General features: G+C 42.9%; 1 protein-coding gene across 3 annotated transcripts; it reads right to left on the bottom strand.

The window, feature by feature from the left end:
- Window positions 1-12,661: 12,661 nt before the first annotated feature.
- LOC126648624 (toll-like receptor 7) lies at window positions 12,662-26,211 on the bottom strand. Of its 3 annotated transcripts, none has more exons than XM_050331901.1 (3): window positions 22,000-26,211; window positions 20,253-20,377; window positions 12,662-17,955 (listed from the first exon to the last, which is right to left on the bottom strand). In XM_050331901.1, exons 1-3 carry the CDS (start codon window positions 22,127-22,129, stop codon window positions 14,815-14,817), a joined length of 3,396 nt encoding a protein of 1,131 aa, XP_050187858.1. In that variant the 5' UTR covers window positions 22,130-26,211; the 3' UTR covers window positions 12,662-14,814. The 3 variants fall into 3 exon arrangements, with proteins under 3 accessions (XP_050187858.1, XP_050187860.1, XP_050187861.1); XM_050331903.1 differs by having other exon boundaries at window positions 20,253-20,381; window positions 22,000-22,074; XM_050331904.1 differs by lacking the exon at window positions 20,253-20,377 and having other exon boundaries at window positions 22,000-22,095.
- Between the last annotated feature and the right edge of the window lie 891 nt (window positions 26,212-27,102).

The raw sequence follows: 27,102 nt of genomic DNA, 5'->3' as shown, positions 1-27,102 counted from the left end.
ATCTTGCAGCAAAATCTTTTCTCTAAAGTGCTAATCCTGATATAAAGAGTGAGGATACAACCGCTCATACTCATGGTCAATACAACATTCAGTGTAAGACTGCATAATTTACCCAGGAAATTATTCAAGGAAACTAGTAAAGTTACTCAATTTTTGAAATACCTAAGTTGACTCTTCAAATTGCTGTTGCTGATAGTAGTTGCAGAAATGTGTTTGCAGACACTAAAAATAACCAAAACAATAAGCAGAAGACAGCAGTGGAGGAGATTGGCCAACAACAAGGGCAGAGGAGCACTCAAAGCTCTGGTGAGGGAGGAGACCCAAACCACCCAGGGTGCTGAGGTACAGCTGAGGAAGCCTCCAATACCACAGAAATGGACTTGGCCATTTCTGAAAGCTCAGGCTGCTCCAGGCTACATCCGTGCCAAGACTGACTGACTGGTGTTTACAAGAGGTTAAAATTGTGTGCTGGAAGCAAAGGTGCCTGCCACTCCTCTTACTGAAAGTGAGTGACCTTCAAGGGAGGCAGAAGACATCCAGAAGCACCTGAAATAAGATGGAGCTATTTTCCAAGCTCTCCAGGGTCAGCAATGCAGCTACACCTCTCCTGTTTATTCCTTCCTAAGGGACTGATAAGATAGAGTAGCCAAAGAGGGTATCCCTGCTTTTTTCTGGGGGATGATGATGAGGAGGAGGAGTGCCAAGGCAGTAACACTGGAAGTAGTGGTGGATCCTAATGCAGGAACTGCTGGCAAATAACAAAACTGGCAGGTTTAGAGGAATTTTGGCACTTGTAAGTGGCATCCTACTTCTTAGTGATGACATTACCAGCCTGCAGGACCACTGATTTGAAAAATTTCATGTAGCTAATCCTACCATGAATTGGGTAATCCTGCTGGGTTTTCTCAGGCAAAAGCACTGAGGGAGTACTGGAATAACCTCTGCAGAACAACATGAAACTCAGACACTGCTGGACCAAAACAAATCGCATAGCAAGAAAGCAGCTCCATATAAGCAGGCAAGCAATTGTAATGAAGCTCATATTAAACATGCAATAATGTCAATTTATGGACTTCTAAAGATCATGAAACATGATATTCTCATTTATTATAAGCCTTGATATTGTCTTTCAGACAAGTGTGTATGACTTTTCTATATGTGAGGGCTACTATTCAATAGAGGTTATTTTGTTTCTAAGTTCATGAACTGCACTTTCTATGCCTATGTATAGTTTTACATATACAACATATCTATATTCTATAGGAATATATATTTTCTAGTGTATATATTGGTATATGTAGATATAGTTGCAGATACAGCATTACACAATGTCCTAAGTGTTTTAACTTACAGTGGTGCAGGCTTCCACTCACATTTCCCATGCCCTTTCTCCCAGGCTGCCCTGGAGCCTGTTCTGGAGCCATGGGGGCAGATTTTCCCTTTGTCCTCACACCATTGTTTCTCTGGGCCCTCAGAGGGACCGGAGGTCTCCTCAGAGCTGAGGGACAGTGGCACATGCCTCACTCCCACTTTCCCCCAAAAGTAACTCTGGAAGTGAAGAGTTGATGTGTACTACTGTGACTGGTACACCCTGCTCTACTCCCGGGCCATGTTGATAAATAACAACATTTTATCAGGCAAGCAGCACCTGCGACTGAGCGGGTCACACATTCATTCTCTTCAGCCTCATTATCAGGCTCTGGAGGTATGTGAACCCAGAAGAAAACCCTTTCAGACATTTTTTTATCCTCCCTGCCAGCCTCAAGGTTCCTGGGCAGCAGGAACAATCCCTCCTTATTGTCCTGGAGGGTCCCAGGCTCATGGTTCATCAGGCCACCCCAGAAAAGGGAAGGGAAGTGCAGCAGCACATGGAGCACTGTCTAGAGATCCAACCAGTTGCAAGGCCTAAGGAGGGCACTTGGACCAGAGCTGCTGCTGGACAGTGAGACCCAACATCCTCCAGTGGTAGGGACAACTCCACCATCATCTTCATCCTCTGAGTATGAAATGAATGACTCATATTCTTACATATATATTTTGTGGGTCTTGATCATAGTTGTGTATTGATGCAGCAAACTGTGGAATAAAATTTGACTTGACCTGTAGGGGGTTTAAGTCACTAGAAATCATCAGTTAAGAAAGGACGTATTATAAATTCTGTATTATGCTATTTATAGATTGTACTACATTGATTTGGTTTGTAGAAATCCTGTGCCATTCTAAAAATAATTTCTGTGCTGTACTAATCATAATATCCTACCACAACAAATGCTTTAATTGTAACTTCAAATTAGCACCATCATCATTCTGCCAAAGCCACCCACTTTGGATCCTGCTAATAGGTACAGACATAGAATCATAGAATATGTCAAGTTGGAAGGGACCCACAAGGATCATCAAGTCCAACCCTGACCCTGCACAAGATCATCACTAAGAGTCACACCATATGCCTGAGAGTATTGTCCAAATACCCTTGAACTCCATCAGGCTTGGTGCTGTGACTACCCCCCTGGGGAGCCTGTTCCACTGTCAAACCACCCTCTGGGTGAAGAACCTTTTTCTAATATCCAACCTAACAAATCTTCCCTGACACAACTTCAGGCTATTCCCTTGGGTTCTGAAACTGGTCACCACAGAGAAGAGATACAGAGGACAGGCCTGCCTCTCCTCTTCCCCTCACTAGGAAGTTGTAACTGCAATGAGGTCTCCTCTCAGTCTCCTCCAGGTCAAACAGACGAAGTGACCTCAGCCATTCCCCATATGGCTTCCTCTCAAGGCCCTTCACCATCTTCCTTGCCCTCCTTTGGACATTCTCTAATTGCTTAATATCTTTCTGATATTGTGGTGCCCAAACCTGCACACAATATCCAAGGTGAGGCCACCCCAGTGCAGAGCAGACCAGGACAATCCCTTCCCTTGACCAGCTGGTGATGCTTTGCCTGATGCTCCACAGGACACAGTTGGCACTCCTGGCTGTCAGGGCACTGCTGGTTCATATTCAACTTGCCTTCAACCAGGACCCCCCAGTCCCTTTCCATGGCACTGCTTTCCAGCATCTCATTCCCCAGTCTGTACAAGCATCCAGGGTTGCCCCATCCCAGGTGCAGAAGATGACACTTCCCCTTAATTGAACTTCATGTGGTTGATGATTGCCTAGTCCTGCAATTTGTCAAGGTCCCTCTGCAGGGCGTCCCTGCCTTCAAGGGAGTCAACAGCTCCTCACAGTTTTGTGTCATCTGCAAACTTGCTCAGTATCCCTTTCTGTCATGTGTCCAAGTCATCACTGAAGATGAAGAGCACAGGGCCTAAAATGGAGCCCTGTGGAACCCCACTAGTGACAAGTCACCAGTGTGATGTTCCCCCATTCACTGTTACCCTCTGTGCTTGACCTATGAGCCAATTGCTCACACATCACAGGATGTGTTTATCCAGCTGTGTGCTGGATATTTTGTCCTGAAAGATCCTTTGAGAGACAGTATCAAAAGCTTTACTGAAAGCCAAAAAGATTACATCAACTGGTTTCCCCTGATTAACTAAGTGGGTTACCTTGTCATAAAAGGAAATCACATTGGATAAGCAGGACTTTCCCCTCATGAAGCCGTTCTGGCTGTGACCAATGACTATGTTGTCTTTCAGGTGTTTTTCAGTAATTCCCAGAATAATCTTCTCCATAACTTTACTGGGCACTGAAGTGAGACTGACAGGCCTGTAGTTTCCAGGGTTGAGACCCCTTTGGTCCATCATCCATCTTGAAGACAGAGGCAAAGAAAGTTTTAAACGCCTCTGCCTTGTCTCCATCCCTGTTTGTGAGGTGACCATTCTCATCCTGCAACAGGCCAAGGGTATTTCTATACTGCCTATTGTCATTAATATATTTGAAAAAACTCTTTTTATTGTTCCTCACATTTCTGGGAGCTTCAACTCCAGTTGTGCTTTGGCCACATGAATTTTCTCCCTACAGCAACAAGCAGCATCACTGAATTCTCCCCATGTCACTCGAAGGGCCTTGAGTGGAAGCTGTATGAGGAGCCCCTTGATTCTTACCCAGATGCTCTCAACTGTGGCACTGTCAACTGTGAGCTCCATACATTCTAATCCTTCTATTACATAGAGTGCCAACCATCCGCCTCTTCTGCCCTGCTTATCCCTCTGAAGAGCCTGTAACCATCCAACAGGGCACTCCAGTCACAGGACTCATTCCACCAGGTTTCACTTATGTCAGTGATGTAAAATCTCTGGGACTGGGCCAAAGCTTCAAGCTCCTCTTTTTTGTTCCTCATGCTGTGTGCATTGATGTAGAAACATTTCAGGTGAGGTACATTGTAGGCAATACCTCATGAAGCAGATTGAGGCATCCCATTAGTGCTGGTTTTCTCAAGTTTTGTAACAGCATCCCATCATTCATCACTGGCAAGCCTGGGTTTGCCCCTTTCCCCTTTCCAAGCTAGTTTAAAGCTCTATCAATGAGTCCCACTAGCTCCTCTGCTAGAGATCCTTTATGTGTATGTGTATGCAGAGGAGCAAAACTCCTAATTTGAGCAGGGAATGCAGCAAGTCTGTATGATTTACCTGTTCTGTGAAAGCTCTTTTACTCTTTCCCTTCTTCTACCTTTTCTTACAAATGCAGCAAAACTCAGGCCTGAAGAAGAGAGGGATGAGTGTCCACAATTACACCTCATTTGTCACTCACAGCAACTGTAGCGGGTCTGTCTGGAATGGAGACCATTCTCTCCACAGCAGCCCCTATGGTGCTGTGTTTTAGACTGGTGCCTAAAGCAGTGTTTATATAACACCAGTGTTACGCCTGTTGGGGAACTTGCAGAGCCTCAAGGCCTTCTCACACTGCTGAGAAGGCCACAGGTGGGCAAGTCTGGGAAGGGTCACAGTTTGCAGAGTCCATCAGATCAAACCATTATGGTTCCATGCCCAGCAATAAAATTGGGGTGGAGGGATGGGGATTTAGCTAAACCAGCTGTCACTGAGATGCCAGCTGGGCATTGCCCTGCTGGCAGGAAGCAGTGAGTGATCATTTTTGCATCACTTGTCTTTTTTCCTTTTCCATATTTTTTTTTCTTAGTTTATTAACCTTGCTGTTTAATAACCTTGCTTTTCCTCCACTCAAGAGCTGCTCTGAATCTCCCTTCCCAATTCTCTTCCAACCTGGGCCGTGTGGGGCTTGGCTGCCAGCCTGGGGCAGCCACCACTCAACACACCAGAGACCACAGAGCACCAGCATTGACAACGCCTGACAAGCAACTGAGAGAGGGACTTGTACAGTGAAAACATGCTCAGGTTTCACTCCCAACACTCCACTGCTTCAGCAACAGCCTCTGAACATTTGACACTTAAAATCCCTGGAGTCTATGACAAGAGGTTCCAGAGAGGCTGCAAATGTCAGGTACTCTTACCAAGAAAGGCAAAAACGTGTGCTTCCATGAGGGCAAGAGAACGAGGCAAAATAAGGTTTCCAGACAGATATGAGCTAAATCCTCTAACTTATGCTATGCAATGTGGGTTTTTTTTCATCATTTCAAAATGATGCTGCTGAATGAGGAATGTTTCCCACCAGGCTGAACTGTCATCTGATCTTCAGACCAGAAGCCAGGCATGGAGGGAGGAGCATAGAGCATTAAAAAACCAAACAACACCTCACAATCCTCTGTTTCCACAGCTTCAATTCTGTCAAAATAGATGTGGTTTTCACAGAGCTGTTGGAAGTCACCCATAACTCTTCATAAGCATTTCAAGTGCACAAAATGCAGTAGATACAGTAAGCTCAATTCTGCCATTTTCCTGCTGCTCTTTCCCCCATCTCATCCTGGTAAATAGCATTGCGTAGGTTTACTTACAACCATCTGAGGAATACAAACTTCAGCTGCTCATGAAATATTAACTCAGACTCCCAAGGAAACTTAAACCTTGTATCTCTTCTGTCAGACCATAAAAAGAAGGAGGACACCTTATTATAAAGATGTGTACCAGTTTGGTGGGATTAACAGTTCACCTGTATGTCCAAGACAGCTGCAGCACAAGTTATGAACAAGGTTAGAATGTAGGCATTGACTCTCATGCTATTTGTCCTGCACAGGGCATGGTCTCCAAAAAAAGTTTCAGAAGAATAGAAGCAGAAGCAATCTCTTGGCACAAGTAATTTTGAAGTTTTATTTACAGTACTTGTGCACAGCAAAGGCAAACGATTCAGCATTTTATTTGGAACAAAGGCCTGATCTATAAAGCAAATGAACTGATATTTTGCATTAACTGTATTGTATATCTTTTGGTAAAATTATGTGGTTAGACTTGGGGGTTAACAACTTAATTGCAAAGTAATATAGGTTAAATTATCTTATATTTAAGAAATTTCTTTACCAAATAATACTGTTAACTCATTGTGCTGCTGTGTTATAGTTATAGGCTTCTCAGGAAGGATTGTCAGGGCACAGAAGGCAAATGACTCTGTATATAAGGGAGGGGTTGAATTGTATGGTGCCTGCTTTTGCTGATGACATGGTTGAGAGTCTCTGGGTAAGGGTGAAGATGGATGTTGTGGGACTCTACTATCAACCACCCATCCAGGACTACAACACTGATGAAATATTCTATAAAGAATTAAGGAATATATCTGGATGAACTGCTGTTATCCTGATGGGTGATTTTAATTTCCCAGATATGAATACCATATGATGGAGACAAGCATTCCTGAAGCATATTGAAGATAATTTCTTGGTGGAGGTATTAAGGCAGCCGACTAGGAAAGGTGCCCACTGAGATTTGTTGTTTGTAAACAGAGAGGGGTCATGGGCAAGAAGGGATTGGTTATAGTGACAACAAAATCATTGACCTTCACGTTGTTGGCAACAGGAGAAAAACTGCCAGCAAAACTGGATAAGGGGAGAGCAGACTTCTGACTGCTGAAGGAGCTAATTAGTAAAGTCCCCTGGGAATCTGCTTTCGAAGGTATCAGGGTCCATGAAGGTTGGTCACTTTTTAAGAGCACAGGAGCAGGCAATTTCAAACTGTTGGAAGTCAAGCAAGCAGGCAAAAGTCCACCTTGGAGGAGCAGGGATATTCTAAAACTTAGGTAGAAAAGGAAACGTACCAACATTGGAAGCAAGGACAGGTGACACAAAAGGATTGCAGAGTTGCTTTTTGCTGCTGTAACTGGAAAATTTTTACAACTAAAGTTCAATTAGAGTTGAAGCTGGCCAGTATTTTGAAGAAAAGAAAAAAACAAAAGGGCTCTTAAAAATATTCTAAAAGCAAAAACAGAATCAGAGATAACATTGGTTCTTTATAAATAGGGACATAGGCAAAGCAGAGTTTATTGCCTTCTTCACCTCTGTCTTTAACACAGTGATGGGCCCTGGGACCTCTGGAGTCCTGTGTTGGAAGACCATGACTGGGGGACTGATAAGCTGCCAGCCAAACCTGAACCTTTATGAGACTTGCTGCTCCAGCTGGGTCCATGTAAGATTCATCCCAGTGTACCGAAAAAGCTGGATGATGCTATTGTGGGATCTTTCTTCACTATTTTTCAACTATCTTCGGTGTCCGGAGAGGTCCCATTCAATTGGAAGCTGGCAAATGTTGTCCCAGTTTTCAAGAAGAGTAAGAAGCGAGACCCAGTAATTACATACCTGGCAGTTTCACTTCAGTGCCCAGTAAAATTATAGAGAAGTTTATTTTTCTTAAACAACACTTGAGAGACATTGTAGTCCCTGGTCATAGCCAGCTCATAACCTCAAGGGGAAATTCCTGTTTAATTACCTTAATTTCCCTTTATGTCAAGCTTTTCCATCTAGCTGACAAAGGGAAACCAGTAGATGTGTGGGGATTTTTGGACTTTAGGAAAGCTTTTGATACTGTCTCTTACAGTCCCTTCTGGACAAATAGTCCAGTGTGCAGCCAGAGAAGTCCAAAATACACTGGGTGATGGTTTGGGCTCAAAGGGTTGCTGTAAGTGGGGTTACGCCAGATTGGTGGCCAGTCACCAGTGGGGTTCCCCAGGGCTCAGTTGTAGGACCAGTGCTCTTGAACATATTTTAAAATGATCTGGGTACAGGGATGAAGTGCACTCTGAGGAAGTTTGCTGATAATAATAATAGGAATATTTTATAATATTGATAAAAATAAGAGGAACTGTGACTCCCTTGAGGGTAGAGAGGCCTTACAAAGAGATCTCAATGGACTAGAGAGCTGGGCAATCACCAACAGTGCAAAACTTAAAAAGAGCAAGTGCCTGGGACAGATTAATCCTGGTTATACATACAAACTGGGGGATGAGAGGTTGGAGAGCAGCCCCACAGAAGAAGATCTGGAAGTCTGGGTTGATGGCAAGTTGAATTGAGTCAACATAGTGCCCTGGCAAGCTCAAGGGGCAGCCATGCCCTGTGGTGCATCAAGCACAACATTGACAGCCAGTCAAAGGAGGTGCTTATCCCACTCTGCACTGCACTGGTACAACTCCACCTTAAGTACTGCATGCAGTTTGGGGCACCTCAACATTAAAAACCCTCAACCTATTAGATTGTGTCCAGAGGATGATGATCAAGATGGTGAAAGGCCTTGAGAGCAAGAGTAGCAGCTGAAGTTACTTGGCTTGTTCACCTTGGAGAAGAGAGGCTGAGAGGTGACCTCATCGTGGTCTACAGTTTCCTCAAGGGATGCAACTGAGGAGAAGGTGCTGATCTCCTCTCTCTGGTGACCAGTGATAATGATGCCTGAAATGGAAGAAAAATTCTCCAAACAATATTAGTTAGTATAGATAAAATAGAGAGCACTTCTTTAATGAAGGTCTTCAGGTGCATGCAGTACATAGGTGTGCATAAGTGTCCAGGGGTCACACAATTTTATAGTACTAATCCATCCAATACGAGAATTATCCGACCCCTGATCCTCCCCAGATCTGTCTCCCTGCAGAATCACCATTATGATTTAGAGGTTATGATGGATACATTACTTGACAAAAGAGAGAAAGAGGCAGTTCAGCTTGAGTGTAGATTGAAGCTGGAATAGCGGCAGGAAACCTTCAAGGGACAATAGATGATCTTTCCCTTTACGAGATCCAAGATGGGATCCAATATAGTAGAATAGACAGAGAGGCTGAGACACTATCAGAACTGGATAGTGTATGGTATAAGACATGTTATTCCAAAAGCAATAAATTATTCAAAATTCTATAAGGTAAAGCAAAAGATGAATCTCTGACAGACTTCTTGAATAGGCCAGAAGAGAATTTTTCTTCCATTTTTAGGCATCAAGACACAAGGAATGATACGAAGTTGTGTCAGAGGAAGTCCAGACTGGTCATTAGGGAGAGGTTCTTCACTGAGAGATTAGTCAATTGCTAGAACAGGCTCCCCAGGGCTACAGCATCAAGCCTGTCAGAGTTTGAGGAGTATATGAATGACACTTCTAGCAATATGGTTTATTTTTAGACAGTCCTGCAAGAAGCAGATGGTTGAACTTGGTAATTCTTATGTGTCCATTCTGATTCAAGATATTCCGTGATTAAGTTGAGGACTCAGCATAAATACCTCTATGCAAACTCTCACATAATAAACAAGAATAAACAAGAGGAATTAGGAATGTGTATAAATCTGAAAGGCTATGATCTTATTGGCATCATGAAGATTTGGTGAGATGGCTTCTATGACTAAAGTGTTGGAATGAAAGGATACAGGTTCTTTAGGAAGGACAGGCAGGGGAAATGAGGAGGAGTTGTCACCCTCTACGTCAGTGACCAGCCGGAGTTCATGGAGTTCTGTCTGGAAACCAATGAGGAGCTGACTGAGAGCTTATGGGTCAGGACTGAAGGGACAGCAGGGACAGGTGGCATTCTAGTTGGGGTCTGCTACAGACCACCTGACCAGGAAGTCTGAGTGGCTGAGGCCCTTTATAGATAGGTAGGAGTAGCCTCACATTCATAAGCCCTGGTCCTCGTGGAGGACTTCTACTACCCCAGTATCTGTTGTACGGATAAGACAGAAGGGCACAGGCAATCCAGGAAGTTCCTGGAATTCATTGATGAAAAATTCCTTCTACAAGTGGTAGAGAAGACAACAAGGAGAGGTGCTGTGCTGGGCTTTGCTCTCACCAGCAAGGAGACGCTGGTGCGGAACTTGAAGATCAAGGCTGACTTGACTACAGTGACCATAAAATCATTCCAGACCCTTAGGACAGGGAGGAGGACATAAAGCAAGGTTGCTACTTTGGACTTCACTTGGACTCACAGGAGAGCAGACTTTGGTCTCTTCAGAGATGCTTGCTGGAGTGCCATAAAGCCCTGGAGGCAACAGGGACCCAAGAAAGCAGGTTGGTATTCAGGGATTACTTCCTCCAAACTTAGGAGCAATGCATCCCAACAAAAAAGAAGTCAGGCAAGAATACTGGCACCTGTATGGATGAACAAGGATCTCCTGGACAAACTCAAACATGAAAAGGAAGCCTACAGAGGTCAGAAGAAAGGACAGGTATATGGAGGAGGGACGCAGAGAAATTGAGCAGCCAGGGATCAAGTTAGGAGCTAAAGCCCAGATTTGGTCAATGGCAACAACAAAAGCTTCTGTAGCTAATTCTGGTGATAAAATTAAGACTAGAGAAAATGTGGGCTGTCTCTGGAAGGAAATGAGAGACCTGGTTACCAAGGACATGGAGAAGGCTGAGGTACTCAACAACTTTTTTACCTCAGTCTTCACTGGCAAGTGCTCCAGCCACACCACCTGAATCACAGTAGGTAAAGGCAGGGACTGGGAGGATGAAAAACCACCAACTGTAGGAAAAGATCAGGTTCAAAACCATCTAAGAAACCTGAAGGTGCAGAAGTTCATGCAACCTGATAAGATGTATCCATGGTCCTGAGGGAAATGGGGGAGGATATTTCTAAAAGTCACTATCCATCATATTTGAGAAGTTGTGGCAGTCTGGTAAAGTTCCCACTAACTGGAAAAGGAGAAATGTAACCCTCATTTTTAAAAAGGGGAAAAAAGAAGTCCTGGAGAACTACAGACAGTCAGTCTCACCTTAGTGCCTTGTGAGATCATGGAGAGATCCTCTTGGAAACTACAGTAAAGCACATGGAAAATAAGGACGTGATTGGCAACAGCCAGTATGGCTTCACAATGGGGTTGGAGTGTTGGTAGATGGGGGAAAAGTGACTGATATCATCTTCCTGGATTTATGCAAAGCATTTGACACGGTCTCACATGATATCCTTGTCTCTAGATTGGAAAAACATGGATGTGACAGATGGAGCTCTTGGTCAATAAGCAGTTGGCTGGACGGTTGCACTCAGAGAGCTCAATACCCAAGTGTAGATATATGATGAGTAGTGTTCCTCAGGGGTTTGTGTTGGGAATGGTGCTGCTTAACACCTTTGTCAATGATGTGGACAGTGGGATTGAAAAAACTCAGCAAGTTTTCTCATGACACCCAGCTGCGTGGTGTATTTGAAATGATGGACAGAAGGGATGCCATCCAGAGGATACTTGAGACGCTTGAGAGATGGGCCTGTGTGAACCTCATGAAGTTCAACAAGGACAAGTGCAAGATCCTCCATGTGGGTTGGGGTAACCATGTGGGTTGGGTCAAGCACAAAAACAGGTGAGATTGAGAATGGATTGAGAGCAGAGCTGAAGACAAAGACTTGGGGGGACTGGTTGACAAGAAGCTCAACATGATCTGACAATGTGTACTTGCAGTTTAGAAAGCCAGCTATGTCCTGGGCTGCGTCAAAAAGGTATGGTCTTTTGAGGTGATTCTCCCCCTCTATTCTGTTCTTGTGAGGACTGAAGAGTCCAACTCTGGGGCCTCCAACATAAGAAGGACTGGGACCTGTCAGAGTGAGTCTAGAGGAAGACCATAAAGGTGATCAGAGGTCTGGAACCTCTCTCCTATGAGGAGAGGCTGAGACAGCTGGGGTTCTTCAACCCAGAGAAGAGAAGGCTCAAGGGAGACCTTAAAGCCTCTTCCAGAACCTAAAGAGGCTCTACAAGAGAGCTGAAGCAAGACTTTGTACAAGGCCATGTAGAGATAGGACAAGGAGGAATGGCTTTAAACTGATAGAGGGTAACTTAAAATGAGATATAATTGATAAATTCTTTACTGTGAGGGTGGTGACAGACTCAGGTTGCCCAGAGAAGCTGTGGATGCCCTTGTGGTCAGGGCCAGATTGGATGGGGGTCTGAACAATCTGGTGAAGTGGAAGGTGTCCCTGCCCATGGCAAGGGATTAGAATTAAATTACTTTTAAGGTCTCTTCCCTGAGCCAAACCATGGCATTATTCTATGATTCTACCTCATGAAGATAGACATGTTACAGATCATGTTCTATTTAGAGACATAAACTGTATAGGTTTAGAAACACAACCATAAGAAACAACAGAATCATAGAATTGTTAAGGTTGGAAAGGCCTTTAAGAACACCAATACCAACTGTCAGCTCAGCACCACCACTGTGTTCACCCTTAAAGAGTATCCACACGTTTGTTGAATACTTCCAGGGATGGTGACTCCACCACTTCCCTGGGTATTTTGTTCCAGTGATTGACAATCCTTTCCATGAAGATTTTTTTTCATGGTAATGTAAACCTACTCTGGCACAGCTTCAGGCCATTTCATCTCATCCTGTCACTTTCTACCTGGGAGAAGAGATTGATTCCCACCTCACTACAACATCCTTTCAGGTAGTTATAGAGAGCAATAGGATCTACTGTCAGCCGCCTTTTCTCCAGCCTAAATAATCCCAGCTCCCTCAACCACTCCTCATAGGATTTGTGCTTCAGACCCTTCACCAGCTTTGTTGCCCTTCTCTGGACACTCTCCAGCACCTCAATGTCTTTCCTGTAGTGAGGGGCCCAGAACTGAACATAGAATTCAACGTGCAGCCTCCTGAGTGCAGCAGGAAAATCACTACCCCAGTCCTTCTGGCCACACTATTTCTGATATAAGCCAGGATGCCACTTGCTTTCTTGGCCACCTGGGCACACTGCTGGCTCATGTTCAGCCAGCTGTCAAACAGCACCAAGTTCTTTTTCACCATGCAGCTTTCCAGACTTTCTTCCCCCAGCCTGTAGCACTGCATGGGGTTGTTGTGACCCAAGCACAGGACCCAGCACTTGGCCTTGTTGAATCTCACACAGCTGGCCTCAGCCCACTGATCCAGCCTGTCCAGATTCCTTTGCAGAGCCTTCCTGCCTTAAGGTAGATCAATATTCCCACCCAATTTGGTATCAGCTGTGAATTTGCTGAGAGCAAACTCAATCTCCTCATTCAAGTCTTCGATGTAGATACTAAATAGGACTGGCCCCAGTACTGAGCCCTGTGGAACATCACCAGTATCAGCTGCCAGCTGGATGTAGCTCCATTCACCACCACTCTCTGGGCCAGGCCAGCCAGCCAGCCTTTACCTGGTAAAGAGTACACCCGTTCACGTCACGATAAGACAGTTTCTCTAGGAGAATGCTATCAGAAATGATGTCAAAGGCTTTACTAATATCTAGATAATAATATCATCCGCTAAGCGGGTTATTTTGTCACAGAAGGAGATCAGGTTGGTCAAGTAAGACCTGCCTTTCATAAACCCATGCTAACCGGACCTTACCCCCTGGTTGTCCTGTACTTGTTGCATGATGGCATTAGAGATGACCTTCCCTGGCACCAATGTCAGGCTGACAGGCCTGTAGTTCCTCGGATCCTTCTAACAATGTCAAAAAAAATCATAAAACACTCACTCTTCCAAACAGGCCCTGCTCTTTCTCCTACTTCTGCTGTTAATTAGTAACACTACCATGATAATTTGAGGAAAAAAAAAACCTTATTATCTGCAGGATTATTATATATTATTAGTTTTCTTGTTTGTGTCTGTGATCTTGTCTGCCTGCCTACAACTAAGTAAAAAAGGTACTATTTAAAGAAAGGACCAGACCAGAAAGGTAGGAAAGGAACCACCAGAGGCAGCTGAGATCATAGAATGGTTTGGGTTGGAAGGGATCTGAAAGATAATCTTTGTGTCTGTGTCTTTAATTGATTTTGTCCATCTGCCTTATGCCTCTCCCTCTGCCTATCTGCTGTCCTACTCCCTCTTCTTGCTTCCAAGTGGATGCTTCATGCACAAGGACTCTCTTTATCTTATAACTCCTTCCCACCCACAGCTTACAAGCCCTTCAGAACTTGTTTCTCACACACCTTCCAATTTCAGGCCACACACATTCTTCAAAGTCTCTTCAGATTGATGAGGTTTTTGGCAGTGCAACAATGGGATAGCTCCTGTACCAGACACAAACCTCTGGCAGAAGTCTCTTATCCCCAGAGATTAGGACTCCAGAATTTCTTATCCCCAGAGATTAGGACTCTTCCTTACTCAGACAGAAGTGGCAGACTCAGAAGCCGGAAGCCTAATGTGAAAAGATAAGAAACCTTCTATTTTCTCAACTCCTAAGATCAAAGCATGAGTTTTGCTAAACGTATTTTCAGAGACAAATATGCCAGCAAGCACTTTTCTTGTTTTTCATAAATACAGCAAATACAGAAATTTTCTATGAAAATCATGTTTACTCCAATAATGTCTGAACAGCAGCAAGTTTAGGCATGGTCCTCTCCTGCAGTCTGTGTATTTGAGTATGTTGAGAAAGTGTCTAACCAACACTTGACCCAACCACAGGAGATGCTAGAGGCCTCTAGTGAACTCAAAGCTGGAAGCGGTGATTTTGTTCTAAACCAGTGACTTCCAGGGTGTAGTGCATTATCTCTTGCTGTGCAGTAATAAATCCCAAGCAAGGTGCATGTGCATTATAACAAATTTTATGGGAGAGTAGAGCTAAACAGTTTCTTGGAGAAGCTTGTTGTAAGCCAGTGAATTGTTTGTAGCTATGGCATTTTTCAGGCACTGCCAGAAGAAGGGCTGAGATTGAGGATTAGTTGGCCATTCCAGGACAGAACTTCGGCACAGCCTCTTCCTCAGCCGGACATAGCGCGACTTCTGCAAAACCTTCTCAAGAAATATCAAGATAATGACATCCAGTTTTTCATCCAGAAGCCGCTGGTGGGCCATGTAAAAGGTTGTCCTGAAACTACCGCTTTTAATATACTTATTGGTCAGCACAAATACGGTCTTTTTGCTTAACTGAATGCTCTGGGAAAGGTTGTCAAAGACTGGCTGTCCCGGGAGCCAGTCCCTTCCTTCCAGGCATAAATTGAACTGCCTGGCTTTTCGGTCTTCCAGCCTTTTAACCAGTTCTTCCATCACCCAGTCATTCACAGCTGGATCTTCGTTGTCATAGGCAATAAAAGCATCATAACAGGCATCTGGTAAAGCTAAACGCCGATAGCCCTTCAGCTTGGCAGTGCAGTAATGGTAACTGTACCACACGTCCCAGAAGTACAGATGGCTCGTCACCGCAAGCACCATAAAACTGAGGACGGCTGAAGCTGACAGAGCGTACAGGATCAAATATGAGGTGTCCAGCTCACACGTGTACAGATCCAAGAAAACCACACTCCTTCCCTTATGTGCCCCTGGGCCAGCGCAGGTCACGTCCGTGGCCAGAAGAGGAATAGTCACTTGAGTCTGATTGATCCACCAGACAAACCACACGGCCTCACAGTTGCACTTGAAAGGATTGCCGTGCAAAAGCAGCATCTCCAGGTTGTTGATGACATTTTCAGGGAAACTAGACTTCTTAATGATTTCAATCTTGTTTGAACTGAGGTCCAAATACCTCAGTTTAAATGCGCCTCTGAGAAAATGTTTGGTTAGATGCTGAATACGATTGTTTCGGAGCATCAGTTCTTGCAGTGATGAAGAGCAATTGGACAGTTCTCGGGGAACAGTAGTCAGAAGGTTATTGCTCAGGTCCAGAGTTACTAGTTTCTTCAGATAGGGGAGGTTTCCCCAGTTGAAACTCTTCAATCGATTACTAGTTAAGTTGAGGAGTTTGAGTTTGGGAGGCATTGCTTCAAAAACACCGTGAGGCAAAAAAGTGAGCGAGTTGGAGGAAATATCCAGTTCTTCCAGGCTGGTCAGATTCCTGAAGAAGGACAAGTATTTAGCATTGCCATCCATCCATAAAACATCTAAATGATTTCCTCTAAATTCTAAAATTTGAAGAGATTGACTTTCCATTCCTGTGTTAATGGTGGAAGAAATTTCATTCTCATTCATCATCAGCTTCCTCAAATGGGCTAGGTTTTTCACAAAATTAAGCACATGAGTAACACCTTCTGCCAGAAAATAATGTTGGTTGTTGCTCAGGTCAAGAATTTCTAAAAGTTTTAGCTCTTTGAAAGCAGTTTGGTATAACAAATCAACCCTGTTGTTAGAAAAATCCAGATATTTCAATCCAGACAAGTAGGAGAATTCACTTCCATTTAAAGTTTGACTTATTGCATTATCTGACAAGTTGAGACATCTAAAGGAGCTAAGTCCCCGGAAGTCTGAGGGGTTAATAAAAAATACATTATTTCTGCTCAAATCCAGAGTTTTTCCATATTGCAGGCAATCTTCCTTAACTGAAGATTGGAAGGAAGCAGCCTCTTTATCTTTGGAACGGCAACTTCGCCCATAAACATCATACCTGAAATAGTGCATGTCTGGTAGTGCTTGCCTGACATACGGCTCTACTGAAATCCTAGGATTAGAGCAGAACCCATAGAAGTTGCTTTCCCCTGAAGAAGGAGAAATTTTATTCACTGAGAGGTCTATGAACTTAAGAGCTGGGAATTCTTTGAACACTGCCAGGTCTGCAACTTTAATAAAATTAGTCCCAAGGTCCAAGACAGTGAGATTCCTAAGATGGAGCAGTGGCTTTAGGTGTGTCGCTCTCAGTTCTTTAAAGACATAACCCTTGAGCCTCAAAGTTTCCAGGTTAGAGAGGGAAGAAAATGTCTGAGACAGATTCAAGAAGGGAGAATACATCTTGAGTTCAAAATTAAAGGACAGATCAAGCTCCACCAGGCTGGGGATAAACTTCAAAAACTGAGCATCTCCAATCTCCTTCATGAGGAAATTTTGGGAGAGGTCAAGTTCTTTCAGATTCTTGATGTTTTTAAACCAGCTGCTGGGTATGCTCTGAAGAGAGTTACTGTGAAGCCGCAAAATTCGTAAATTTGTCAAGGAATCAAAAGCCTTTGAATGTATCTGAATTGAGCCATTGGTGCAGGGAATACAAGGGTATGGGGCATTATAACAACGTGGGCAGTTGCCACTCAGATCGAGAATTTCTAGGTTGGGAAGGGCACTTAAATCCTGTTCTTGAATCACTTGAATCCTGTTATTGTAAATATACAGTTCCTTCAAAGTAGATGACAAATTGGGTGGAATATGTGTTAAGTTGTTGGACTTCAGGGATAGTATTGTTAATTTTTTCAGCTGCAGAAAGGCTGTTTCCTCAATTTCAAATGAAACATTGCACGGATTGCGGTAGTAACAGTTCTGTCCCAGATACAATACCTCTATGTTTCCTAGCTCTGACAAGTTGGCTTTCTGGATAGAAAAGATAGTATTTGCTTCCAGGCTCAGCAGGGTTAAAGTAGCAGGAAGACCTCGGGGTATTTCCAACAGCTGGTTTGCATCCAAGTACAATGACTTCAGTCTTGTCAGGGCAGCAAAACTGCCATTGTCAATCTTCAGACTGCTGTTGCACACAAGGTCTTTGGGCCCCATTCTTACAGGCACACAGTTGCATCTGAAGTCAATCTCCATGAGGTTTTTAAGTTGAGCAAAGGATGTTGGATCAATATGGGGGATATGGTTAATACTCAGGGTGAGGTTGGTAGCGTTTTCAGGGATCCCTCTGGGGACTTCTGTGAGACGCCGGTAGGTGCAGTCCACTGTCACAGTACCTTCCGAGGATTTAACATCACAGGGTAAAGTTTTGGGAAACCAAGCTCCTGACAGCAGCATCGGAAACAGGAAGAGTAAGACAAATAGCAATGCATTTGACATCTTTGCACAAGGTACCTAAAAACAAGGAAACACAGACGTATTAGTTTAAGGCAATTAAACATTTCACCCTCATAGTGGGCCAGACCAAACAGGTCTACACTTGTAGATGTGCAGGTAGAATTATAAGTTTTGTTGCTCATTTGTTGCTATTTTGTTGGCATTCCTTACTTTATTATCATGATGTATTTCAGTGTTAATATAAATACCACACTTTAAATAATGAATTGGTTAAAAAAATCTACTGAAAAACTGACAACACAGGTGATTGAAGTTTACATCTCTGTGAATGTTCTTTTCTTTTAAGGGGAAACAGGAGGTGTTAAAGTTCCAGCAGATTGCCATTGCATACTGGAGTAAATGAGCAAAGTTGGTGTTTCATAGTGTATGATAGATAAAACCTATAGTCACTTAAAAGCTAGTGTAGACTTTCAAACTTACTGAAGCGTCAGCACAGGTGGAGAGTTGACCTAAGCCAGTCTATGGCTTTATTTCCATAAGGTTTAATACCGTGTTGCATTTTTACTGTTCAGTAAGAACAGGGGGACAAGAAAACACTGTATCGATGTGAAGTGTGAAAATGAAAATCAAAGACAGGTTTAAAATTGGGCATGTTCCATAAAAGATAAAAAGCATTAAATACCTAGAGCCAAAATCCCACAGGCATTTAAAGAGACTTTCAAAACATTCTCTGTGTCTGTCAAGTCTTTGTGGTCTTGCCTACTTTATACATTTATGTATACTACGGGAAGAGCAATAAGCTTTTAATATGTCACAGCTTACACATTACTTCCTCAGCAGTGGTCAGTGTCAAAGAAACCCCAGCTGGCAGACTGCCAGCCTTGGCTTGTGTGACACAGGCAGAGAGGCCATGACCATTTTGCTGTGCTGCCCAGCATCTTAACTGCTGGTATCAGGTGCTGGTCATTTCTCCCTTGAAAACTCAGGGTTGAAGGCTTGCAGATGCATGGCCCATGGAGGGCTCTTAAACAAGTAGGATAATATTGATGGAATGTTAAAACCCAGGTAAGAAGCAGAAAATTGGATGGTTAATTAAATATCCAAGATACAAGGAAGTGTTTTTTCTCTTTAGCTGGGGCACAAGAATATACAGAAACCTACTCAAGCGGTCTGTGCAACCCCTGTTGAGTGCTGCCAAAGACATGCCTTGCAGGTGACACAGATTGGAGGTGAAGCGAGGCTTCCTGTTGTACGCTCGGTTCACTTCAACCACAGTGTCTCCTAGACAACTCTGTGTTTCTGTGTTACCTTAGAGAACTATGCTAAACCTCCCTCTGCATCCATGCACCTAGAAGAGTGCTCCAGTGACCTGCAGGGCAGCAGATGTGCGAGAAGGCAGGTGAAATCTCACACAGCACTGCACTTCTGCTATCTAGAGTCCACAGACAAGTGGCATCACTTTGGGGATTCAGAGCCTCAGTACAGAAATAAAAATGTAGAAGTCAACTGCAGATGTAACCTATTACAGTACTACACCCCAGTCCTTCCTCTTCCACATTCTTTCCCATTCCCTGGTGGTGCTATAGTGCCAGTTTCTTTTCAGCAGATCCTCTGAGAAAAGGCCAGGAGCTAAATAGTACGGCTGCTAGGAATCAAACTAACCATCATTTGGTTATTCATCATGGAATTCACATTGGACTCCCACCCAGATGGAGGCCAATGGGTAAGAAAGTTTACCAGAATTTTCAGCACAGTCTTCCCATTTCCCTTTAGAGGACAATTAGCCTTTCTGATTTTCTGATGCAGAAAAGTATTTGGATGAAAATGATGCATAAGAATAATCAGAGTATGTGTGGAGTGAATTTGGAAAAGATAAAAAGCATTTGTTTCCGCCCAGCTCCCTAGTATTTTTTTTAGAACACTTTTTATCCACTGGTATGGTGAAGGGAGTGGGAGGGAGAAGGAAGGGCTCAACCATTGCTATTCATTACATGGAAAACTGAAGGTCTTCCTTCAAGTGACAAGGGACATTGTCAAAGAAAAATCTTATACATTCTTGTAAATGTTTTGCCTGCCTTCCTTCAGTCCTTTTTCCAGGAGATACACCATATTATGCATGTAAAAGACATTATGAGACTAAAGAAAAGCCAGAGAGTACCTATCCTAACCAAATGGCCTGTAATGTCCCAGCACCTGTCCACCTCCATCTCTTACTTTAGCAGACCAAGGGACTCCAGGGCCAGGATCATTATCCAAGGCAGGTTCCCATGGAGGATGGCAGAGAGGCTGTAGGGAAACTGCAGAGACTCTCTGTCCTGCAGAACATGTTTCTCCACCATACTGGTGCCAATTACCTTTATCTGTTGATGCACAACACAGCAAAGCATGAAGTGCCAGCCGTCACCAGCCACGGACACAGAACCTGCAGTAATTGAGGGAAACACTGACAGTCGCTGCACATCAGACTCCAGGAGCCATTCTAACTTTAAAGTAAGGAAGGAAAAGTTAATTAGATTCAACCTTTAAAGATTCAATAAACCAAATTAAGCCACTCCATCCAATCACTAGAGCAGGACAGGGGCAGGGTGTGATTGAAGTCTAGACAGAAAACAAAAACTTCCTACTGAACTTGTAAGCAGCCACTGCAGTCAGGCCCTTAAGTTGAGGTGCTTACCCAAGTTCCTCAATTCGTTGTCACCCATATGGGCTGCACTGACATTCAAAAGAGAGTGGAGGAGGAGAGAGTGAGAGAGAGGAAGAGGATGAGGGACTCCCTCTGCAGGTGCTGCTGGACAACATGAACTTTCTACATTGCTGCACTCTTAATGCCACAGAAGGAAAAGTTAATTAGATCCAATCTTTAAAGATATGATAAACCAAAATAAACTCTGTCCAAGCACTAGAGCAGGACAGGGGCAAGGTGTGATTGTAGCCTAGATTGACAACACAAACTTTCTACATGAACTCATAAGCAGCCACTGCACTCAGGCCCTTAATTTGAGGTGTCTACCCAAGTTCCTCAATTCATTGTCACCAACCTGGGCTGCACTGACATTTTGACAGAGTGGGAAGGAGAGGGAGAGGGAGAGGGAGAGGGAGAGGGAGAGGGAGAGGGAGAGGGGAGAGGGAGAGGGAGAGGGAGAGGGAGAGGGAGAGGGAGCCCCTCTGTAGCTGCTGCTGGACTCTACAGATGGAGAGACCTCTGACTGACTATACACCAGAGACTCACACTGCTGATTTAGGTGCCTGAAATTAGGTGAAATGAAGCTGGGCCTGAAAAGTCTTCAAGAATATGTTTCTAGGTTTCTTAAGAAGTACAAGAAAACCTTTTGGGCATTTAAAATGCTCAGATTTTGAACTCTCACATATTACTAAATTTTTAGGAACCTAATGTTGTTGCAGAGCCAGCCTAGCTCCTACCACCTTCGTGCTTCATTGCTTTGTATATTCTTCTCTACCCTAATATCTTTGTAATGCATTAGCTATTTTAACTGTAAACTGCTCCATTCTGGTGCTGTATCTGACTATTTGCATGTGTAACACTTTGGAGCTGTTATAGTACCAGAACAAATAAAAAGACTTTTAAATGGGAGAAACAACAACATCTTTGCAATGAGAAGCTTGTTTAAAAGTAGAGCTGGAGTATGCATGTGAACTGTTCATTTTTCTGTGATCTACACTTGGCTTTATAAGAAGAGTTCAAAAAGCACTAATCTACTGATCCTTATGGGCATGTGCAAAAACCCATAACGATTTAGAGTGCTCTTCAAATATTCAGCAACAGTACAACTAGGTGTTTCTGAAGAAAGTTTTTCTGCAGGGGTTTTTAAGAGGTGATAGGAGCAAAGTGTAGAGAACAATGAACACCTCAGAAGTTACAGCAATTAGAAAAGACATTGTTACACATATTCTGTAGCACTGAAGTACAAATAAGTATTAGAGCAAACAAAAGCTTCCCCTTCCTGTCATAAAGCACTGCAGCTTCTAACCGTAATAGTAAAACTGAACAGTTAGAAAACAGAAAAGCAGATTATGTTCTTGAAAGTCTTCCACAACAGTTCAGTAAAAGAGGTGTAAGAGCAAATTTAAAATGAAACATACCATTTTCTGTGTGCTTCCAGATCTGGCAGATTTTTTGTTTGAAGAGCCTGTAAGTCGGAGCAGAAGAAAACAGCATAAAAGTGGTCTCCACTGGTTCAGATGAGGTCCAGAGGAGAGTATAATATGACATAACTTACTCAAGCAGTAATCACTACTCTATTACTACTCTTCACCTCGACTGCAACTTGAGAAATAATTGAATGTGAAACAACTGCTTCAATGCACTTCCTCAAACATTTGTACTTAACAGTACCTCGTTTACTGCTCCACCCCCAAGAAAAAATGGACTACTCTTATTTTCCCCCTTTTAAACAAATTTGCACATTACTCATACATCCACGTGCTTTTATTCTCATATGCTGCAATTTACTATCTACTTCATTATTTTTGAACAGTTTTAATTTCGAACTGTGTTTTACCTTGCTACAGAGTCCCAGCATAAAGAACTGTAACAAGACCTACTCCAAGAAGATAAAGATCCAAGCCACAGGGTACTCTAAAGAGGGACAATTGCAAAGTATTTGGCCACAAAGTTTAAGATCAATTAGCTGGGAGACAAACGCGCTACATAAGGGTAGCCAGTCACTTCAGACAACTACCATTTGCAGGAGATTAAGTTCCTCCTTTCACCCATCCCCCTTTTTTAGTATAAATTGCATGAATAGAGATACAGACATTGTTAAGTCATGTTAACAATAGTTCAGATTTAGAACTTAAGTAATTTTTATAATTAATATTATTTATAGGCATTCATTCGTAATGCAAATAGCTTCAAGAACTGGGACAGTTCTAAGCTGAATACATTACAGAAGAAATGTCTGTTAAGTGAATGGGACTTTGGGGAAGGGAACCAAAATAAAGCATAATGAAAACAATAACGGTAAGGGCATAGGAAACAGCATACAGAAAGGTGCAAATTGCATGGGAGGGTGTAGATGCGTGGTCAGAGTTAAAAATTACAAGGATAGACTTATGCTGATGACAATCCAGCACTACACAGAGCATGGTGTCTGTCTGAGAGTTTCTTACTTAGAAGTCTCTGTGCTTAGCAGAACAGACTAGTTCAATTATTAGGATATTTATTAGGAGGAGTTTTCTTTCCCTACATACTTTTCTTTACATTTTAAATAGCAATTCATAATTTCTCTGACTGTGATGGAGCTGAGAAATTCATTTCAGATGCCTGGAACCTTAAGAATGAACAGGAAAAGAATTTGCAGTCATATTTTCAAATTCTGTGTGTTTAGAGTCTGAGTCATATAGACATGAACAGAAAAACAAGAAAACTATACAGCACCACTGCCATTTCAATCAGGGCGTAGGAAAGGGTTCATTAATTCCCAACCATATTAATTCAGAACTATATTTCTCACCTTTGTGGTTGAATATTAAAATACTGCAATAAAGTATGATTCCTCTGCTCTTTATTGATAATTGCATTTTGCTTTTCATGCAAGATGCACTGAGGTTTTCACTGAGTGCTACTATAACGAATGTAGAAATCTCACTAAAATCCTGCTATGTGCTGCAAGGACATTCAACACATTTCTATTAGGATGAAAACCTGCACTACAAACACCGTACATTAGTTATTACACTCTGGATTTTTCACATTGTATGTGACCACAAAGGAAAGTTACCTTCCACTTGTTTATAACTATTCACCTTATAGCAAAGCTAATATGCTTAAATAATTATGAAAGAGAATGAGTAGGCACAAGTTTGACTGTGTATGTTGATTTCTTCAAGCACCCAGCCGTTCCCTGGTACATGACACTGGAACATGAGATGCTTAATGTCCACTTGATTTGGTTGTAAGTAGGTTTTCTAAATCACAGTGTCCAGTCACTCAACCCTGTAATCTTTGACAGGTGCTCAGTGTCTTTGGAGATCTTCCTTGCAGCCTAAACCTACAAACAGTGGAAATTTTAATAGCTGTACTGACACTTAGCATTTCCTTTTCGGAGTAAGGTTGACTTTTTTTTTATATTAGGAATTTGCTGTCACCCATCTAAGAGCTTGAGTTTCAATTCTGTTCAAAGCGAAACTGCAGCTTTAGCTGAACACCAATAGAAATGCAGAGCGATTTTTGCTGTCTTTTTTTCTTTTTCTTTTTTTTACCTAAGAAATGTGGGTAGCAAAATACAACAATATTTTCCTTCAAAAGGTGGGAGTAAATGCACAGCAGCTTAGAAGTCCAGAATTTCTGAACTATAGTTTGGTTTTTAAAGGCACGGGGAGTCACTGATTTACTGATTTCAAAAGTTCAGTTTCCACCAGATGCTGCTCAAAATCTCTTTTGTCTCCTTTGTGAAAAACAAAGAAACTGAAAAGCAGTTACTGCATCACGTGTTAGGGGAAGTTTCACTGGTAACAGAAAATGTATAATGCTGCCTCTGTGAAAGAAGATAATTTAAATAAAGCAGGTGCCTTTAATTGCCTTAATCCTTCATGTATAGGTTAGGTAGTCAGTTGGCTTGTAATCAGATCAGCAAACTTACAGTTCCTTTCTTTTTATTCCTAACGTCTTGCAGCAAAATCTTTTCTCTGTAGTGTCAACCCTCCTATCAAGAATGCTGATACAACCCCACATATTCATGGTTAATACAATATTCGGTGTAAGATTGCATAATTTACCCAGGAAATTATTCAAGAAAACCAGTTAGGTTGGGCACTTTTGAAATAAATAAGCTGACTCCTCAAAGTGATGTAGACAGATGTATGAAAAGAACCACAAAGAGAAATGGATAGTAAAATTGAGGAAATTAAAACAAAATCACTTGCAGAAGCATTAAAGCTTCCGTATGTATGATCTGTGTATGTAATGGAGGATCCTTGTTGACAGCAGCTGCAGAAATGTGTTTGCAGACTCTAAAAATAACCAAAACAATAAGCAGAAGACAGCAGTGGAGGAGATTGGCCAACAACAAGGGCAGAGGAGCACTCAAAGCTCTGGTGAGGGAGGAGACCCAAACCACCCAGGGTGCTGAGGTACAGCTGAGGGAGCCTCCAATACCACAGAAATGGACTTGGCTGTTTCTGAAAGCTCAGGCTGCCCCAGGCTACATCCGTGCCAAGACTGACTGACTGGTGTTTACAAGAGGTTAAAATTGTGTGCTGGAAGCAAAGGTGCCTGCCACTCCTCTTACTGAAAGTGAGTGACCTTCAAGGGAGGTAGAAGACATCCAGAAATACCTGAAATAAGATGGAGCTATTTTCCAAGCTCTCCAGGGTCAGCAATGCAGCTACACCTCTCCTGTTTATTCCTTCCTAAGGGACTGATAAGATAGAGTAGCCAAAGAGGGCATCCCTGCTTTTTTCTGGGGGATGATGATGAGGAGGAGGAGTGCCAAGGCAGTAATGCTGGAAGCACTGGTGGATCCTAATGCAGGAACTGCTGGCAAATAACAAAACTGGCAGGTTTAGTGTAATTTTGGCACTTGTGACAGAGATATCCTCAACTCCTATTTCTTAGTGATGACATTACTATCCTTTTTTAATGTTTCATATAGGCAATCTTGGTTTATGAAGTTATTCTCAGGCCAAAGCACTGAAAGAGTACTGAAACAACCTCTGCAGAACAACATGGAACTCAGATGCTGCCGGACCCAAACAAATTACATATCAGGAAACAGTTTCAAAGGAAATAAAGGCTTAAGATTATGGCAAGCAAGTGTAATGAGGTTTATATTAAACACACATGTTGATTAATATTCTGATTTATTATAGTATTTGATATGGCTTTTTCAAAAATTGTGCATGACATTTTTATGGCCGAGGGCTACCACTTAACAGGTTGTTTTCATAAGAATGACATGGAAATGATGGACCAAGTCCAGAGGAGGGCCACAAATTTGTTAAGGGGACTGGAGCACCTCCCCTACAAAGACAGGTTGATAAAATTGGGGCTGTTCAGCTCAGAGATCTCATAGCAGCCTTCTAGTATATCTACAAGGAAACCAGGGACTCTTCATCAGGAACTGTACTGATAGGACAAGGAATAATGGACTGAAATTGAATGGGGTCAAATTGAAATAGGGGAAAGAAGAAATTATTTACTCTAAGTGTGGTGAGGCACTCAGGTTACCCAAAGCAGCTCTTGGGTGGAGATATAGCTGGGTTAATAAATTAAGAAATAAAAAAAGGTAAAAGATGCAAAAATGATTACTCATCACCTCCTGACAGCAGATCAGTGCCCAGCTGGCCTCAGTGACAGCTGGTTTCAAAAAATCCTCATCCCCCCCCACCCCAAATTTTATTGCTGGGCAAGGGACCATAATGGCTTGGGTTTTCCCTTTGGTCAGCTGGGTTCTGCAAAACTGATGTGTCCCCTGCCAGATTCTTGCCCACCTACAGCCTGCTCACCAGTGCAAAAAGGCCTTGAGGTTCTGAATCTGCCCTCCCAATTCTCTTCCAAACTGGGTCGTGTGGGGCTTGGCTGCCAGCCTGGGGCAGCCACCACTCAACACACCAGAGACCACAGAGCACCAGCATTGACAACGCCTGACAAGCAACTGAGAGAGGGACTTGTACAGTGAAAACATGCTCAGGTTTCACTCCCAACACTCCACTGCTTCAGCAACAGCCTCTGAACATTTGACACTTAAAATCCCTGGAGTCTATGACAAGAGGTTCCAGAGAGGCTGCAAATGTCAGGTGCTCTTACCAAGAAAGGCAAAAACGTGTGCTTCCATGAGGGCAAGAGAACGAGGCAAAATAAGGTTTCCAGACAGATATGAGCTAAATCCTCTAACTTATGCTATGCAATGTGGCTTTTTTTTCATCATTTCAAAATGATGCTGCTGAATGAGGAATGTTTCCCACCAGGCTGAACTGTCATCTGATCTTCAGACCAGAAGCCAGGCATGGAGGGAGGAGCATAGAGCATTAAAAAACCAAACAACACCTCACAATCCTCTGTTTCCACAGCTTCAATTCTGTCAAAATAGATGTGGTTTTCACAGAGCTGTTGGAAGTCACCCATAACTCTTCATAAGCATTTCAAGTGCACAAAATGCAGTAGATACAGTAAGCTCAATTCTGCCATTTTCCTGCTGCTCTTTCCCCCATCTCATCCTGGTAAATAGCATTGCGTAGGTTTAC

Source organism: Myiozetetes cayanensis, unplaced genomic scaffold (genome assembly GCF_022539395.1).
Source record: "Myiozetetes cayanensis isolate MyiCay16 unplaced genomic scaffold, myiCay2020 scf5-8, whole genome shotgun sequence".
NCBI classification, from domain to species: domain Eukaryota; kingdom Metazoa; phylum Chordata; class Aves; order Passeriformes; family Tyrannidae; genus Myiozetetes; species Myiozetetes cayanensis.
The sequence above is the reverse complement of the archived record's forward strand: the minus strand, read 5'-3'. Positions and strand labels throughout refer to the sequence as shown.

Bases quoted from the DNA above. Each gene is read 5' to 3' on its own strand.
- LOC126648624 (XM_050331901.1), bottom strand. From the start codon at position 22,129: ATGTCATATTATACTCTCCTCTGGACCTCATCTGAACCAGTGGAGACC. The intron at 20,378-21,999 runs GTATGTTTCATT...CTTTAAAGTTAG, and splicing joins CTGGAAGCACACAGAAAATG to AATGGCTCCTGGAGTCTGAT. The intron at 17,956-20,252 runs GTAATTGGCACC...CCTTGTTTTTAG, and splicing joins TTGTGCATCAACAGATAAAG to GTACCTTGTGCAAAGATGTC.